This window comes from Arvicola amphibius, chromosome 14 (assembly GCF_903992535.2).
Source record: "Arvicola amphibius chromosome 14, mArvAmp1.2, whole genome shotgun sequence".
Classification (NCBI taxonomy): domain Eukaryota; kingdom Metazoa; phylum Chordata; class Mammalia; order Rodentia; family Cricetidae; genus Arvicola; species Arvicola amphibius.
The window spans coordinates 14,799,426-14,802,527 of record NC_052060.1 but is presented as its reverse complement, the minus strand read 5'-3'; the positions used below and the strand labels follow the sequence as shown (position 1 = coordinate 14,802,527).

Here is a 3,102-nt window from a genome sequence, read left to right as displayed (position 1 = left end):
CTGAGGAAGAGACAATGACTGGGAGCAGGGATCTTAGGTAGTGACAACTCCAGGAATCCAGGAGAGACAAGCTGAGGACACACATGTATCATAGACAAGGAGATAAGAAGTAAACCAGTTAGTTTGCTTGCTTGCCTGAGGTAAAGCCTCACTCTGTAGCCCTGGCTGTTCTGGAACTCACTCTGTAGCTCAGGCTGGCTTTCTACACCTAAAGACATCCCTCTCGGCCTCCAGAGCAGCGGGGTTATAGGTGCGAACCACCCTGTGTAGCTGGATATGTTTGTTCTCTTTGTTTGAGACAAGGGCCTTGAAATTGCCAGGCATCCAAGGATGACCTTGAACTTCTGATACTTCTGGCTCTACCTGAGCTCTGGGTGCACAGATGGTACCAGGCTTCATGCTGTGCTGGGGGATCAAACTCAGAGGCTCGTGCATGCTGTCTAAACACTCCAGCTGAGCTACATCCACAATCCCTGGATATATTCTTTAAGGCAGAAAATGTAGAACGTGCTGATAATTAAATGCAGAGGTGGGGAATGAAGCACCCCTCAAATGGAGATTTTGGATAAGAGCCCTTTGCAGAGCTATGAAATATTCTGTTCCTCTCAGCTTTTGCCCCAAACCAAAGCCAATCTTCTAAATTTAGCCTTTCTTTTTTAACATTGCTTGAAGCATGCATTTCTTGAAAAGTAGGTGTATTTGAAGTTTCCAAATACTTTAACAGTACATAAAATATATGATGTGTGTGATTGTGCAATGAATATCAATCTTTAAAAAAAATCGTGGCTTCCCACAGAAATTCTATCAGCGAAATTAGAATTGCAATCTTGCTCCTCCTCGGCTGTCTGACTAGGGATTCATTTAAGCCCTGGGCTTGCTTTTGAAAGCCCTATAAACACTTTACATACCTACCCATATATTACCAAAGACATTGAATTCAGCCTACAGTAAAATTAATTACCATGTCATAAGTCTGCCACATTTCGAGAGAAATCATAAATATTTACTCAGGCCTGATTCAATATCACTCTGAAATGAAACAATATGGCCAGAAATTTTCATCGTATTACAATGCTTTCTGCAGTTGGAAGAGGGCCATAGAATTACGCCCATAAAGTTTTTTAGAAGACTATTTTCAATACAGGGAGAAGATAGTAAATCAACACTCCTATCACTGCAGACAGCCAGAGACCCACGAAGCCCATCTGCTCCCCCAGCTCCTCCTGGCTGGAGCAGGAGACTGGCAGCCACAGAGGCAGAAACCCTGCTGGGAGTGAGAAGCACCAAGGCTCAGGGAGTGTGGAGGGAGGGGGCAGGAGGAGAGGCAGGAAGCCTGGAGTGAGGTCCTCACAGGCAACTCCCACAGGGCTGCAGTCTCAGGCCTGGAAGCCTGGACCCGGAGGCAGCTTGGACCCTGAAATTGAAGCCCAGCAGGCACTGCCCAGAGGCAGGCAAAAGTGCGGCAGTCAAGTACAAGGGACAGCTGGGTTCCCATTCAGCTCCACCAGGTGGACATTTTGTGGCACAGAGAAAAGAAATTTTTTTAAAGATATATTTTTTATTATGTATACAACATTCCTTCCGTGTATGCTTGCATGCCAGAAGAGGGCACCAGCCTTTCCGGCGGTGACGACCTCCTTACGAGAACATGCCTCTCGCAAAGAATCTCCTTCATCCCTCTCCAGAGGAGGAAAAGAGGAAACACAAGAAAAAGCGCCTGGTGCAGAGCCCCAATTCCTACTTTATGGATGTGAAATGCCCAGGATGCTATAAAATCACCACGGTCTTTAGCCATGCACAGACGATAGTCTTGTGTGTCGGTTGCTCCACTGTCCTCTGTCAGCCTACAGGCGGGAAAGCAAGACTGACAGAAGGATGCTCCTTCAGGAGGAAGCAGCACTGAAAAGCACCTGATTCGAGATGAGTGGGAACCAGCCCAATAAACACATTTTGGAGAAAAAAAAAAAAAAAAAAAAGAAGAAGAGGGCACCAGATCTCATTACAGATGGTTGTGAGCCACCATGTGGTTGCTGGGAATTGAACTCAGGACCTCTGGAAGAGCAATCAGTGCTCTTAACCTCTGAGCCATCTCTCCAGCCCAGAGAAAAGAAATTTTTTTTCTAATTCATTCAAAATTCTTCATTTTTATTCCTCTGTATCACAATTTCACCTTTCCAAAGATACCTCCTTCCGGTTGGAGATGTAGCTCCATTGGTAGAGTGATTTCCTAGCACACACAAAGCCCTGGGTTCAATTCCCAACATGGAGAACCAGGCACAGTGGTACAGGCCTGTAATTCCAGCACTTGGGAGGAGGAGGAGGAGGAGGAGGGAGAATCAGAAGTTCAAGGTTATCCTCAACAAACTTGCTACACAGCCGGTCAGCTTAGGCTGTGGTGAAAACTCAATTTAAGGGGCTTAAAATGGGGTCTAATGCACAGTAGGCACACAATCATAAGAGCACACACATATACACAAGTCTTCACACCTTATAAAGCTCTGTACACAGATAGAGTATAATAGTGTATTTATACTGTATGTGCCACACAGGCATATACACCACACACACACGCACACACATTGCATTTGTCCTCTGTGTCTGCAGTTTGCACATCCCTGAAGCTAACCAATATTAATCAAAAATATTCAGACATAAAAACATGTGCAGATGTCATTATTCCCAACACAGTACAATGCATTAGATGTTATGAATAATGCAGAGGCAACTGAAACTATTCAGAAGAGACAGGCACAGTGTCACACACCTGTAATCTCAGACTCGGAAGGATTAGAAGAATTTGAAGGCAAGTCTGGGCTACATAGATAGACTCTGACTAGACTAGTAAATGTGTGTGTTCAGGAGGACGTTCGAGAGCTATGTGTAAGCATTACATCATTTTATACAAGGTCCTGAGTGTCTGTGGCTTTGGGTGGCTTTGGGGATCCTGAGACAAACCTCTGAGGATACCAAGGAACAACTGTATAAGACTGTCTTAGGGGTTTATTGCTGTGAAGAGACACCTTGACCACAGCAACTCTTAGCAGAAAGAAAAAAAAAACATTTAATTGAGATGGCGGCTTATCCCGTCAGTTCATTATCATC

The 3,102-nt window shown here is 44.8% G+C and overlaps 1 protein-coding gene across 1 annotated transcript; it reads left to right on the top strand.

Moving 5' to 3' along the window:
* The first annotated feature begins 1,648 nt into the window (after positions 1-1,648).
* LOC119801083 (40S ribosomal protein S27-like) lies at positions 1,649-1,903 on the top strand. Its single transcript, XM_038311541.1, has one exon. The coding sequence runs from the start codon at positions 1,649-1,651 to the stop codon at positions 1,901-1,903; it is 255 nt and encodes an 84-aa protein (XP_038167469.1).
* Positions 1,904-3,102: the final 1,199 nt, after the last annotated feature.

What these genes read in the sequence shown, in the direction of transcription:
- LOC119801083 (XM_038311541.1), top strand. Translation starts at nt 1,649, where the DNA reads ATGCCTCTCGCAAAGAATCTCCTTCATCCCTCTCCAGAGGAGGAAAAG.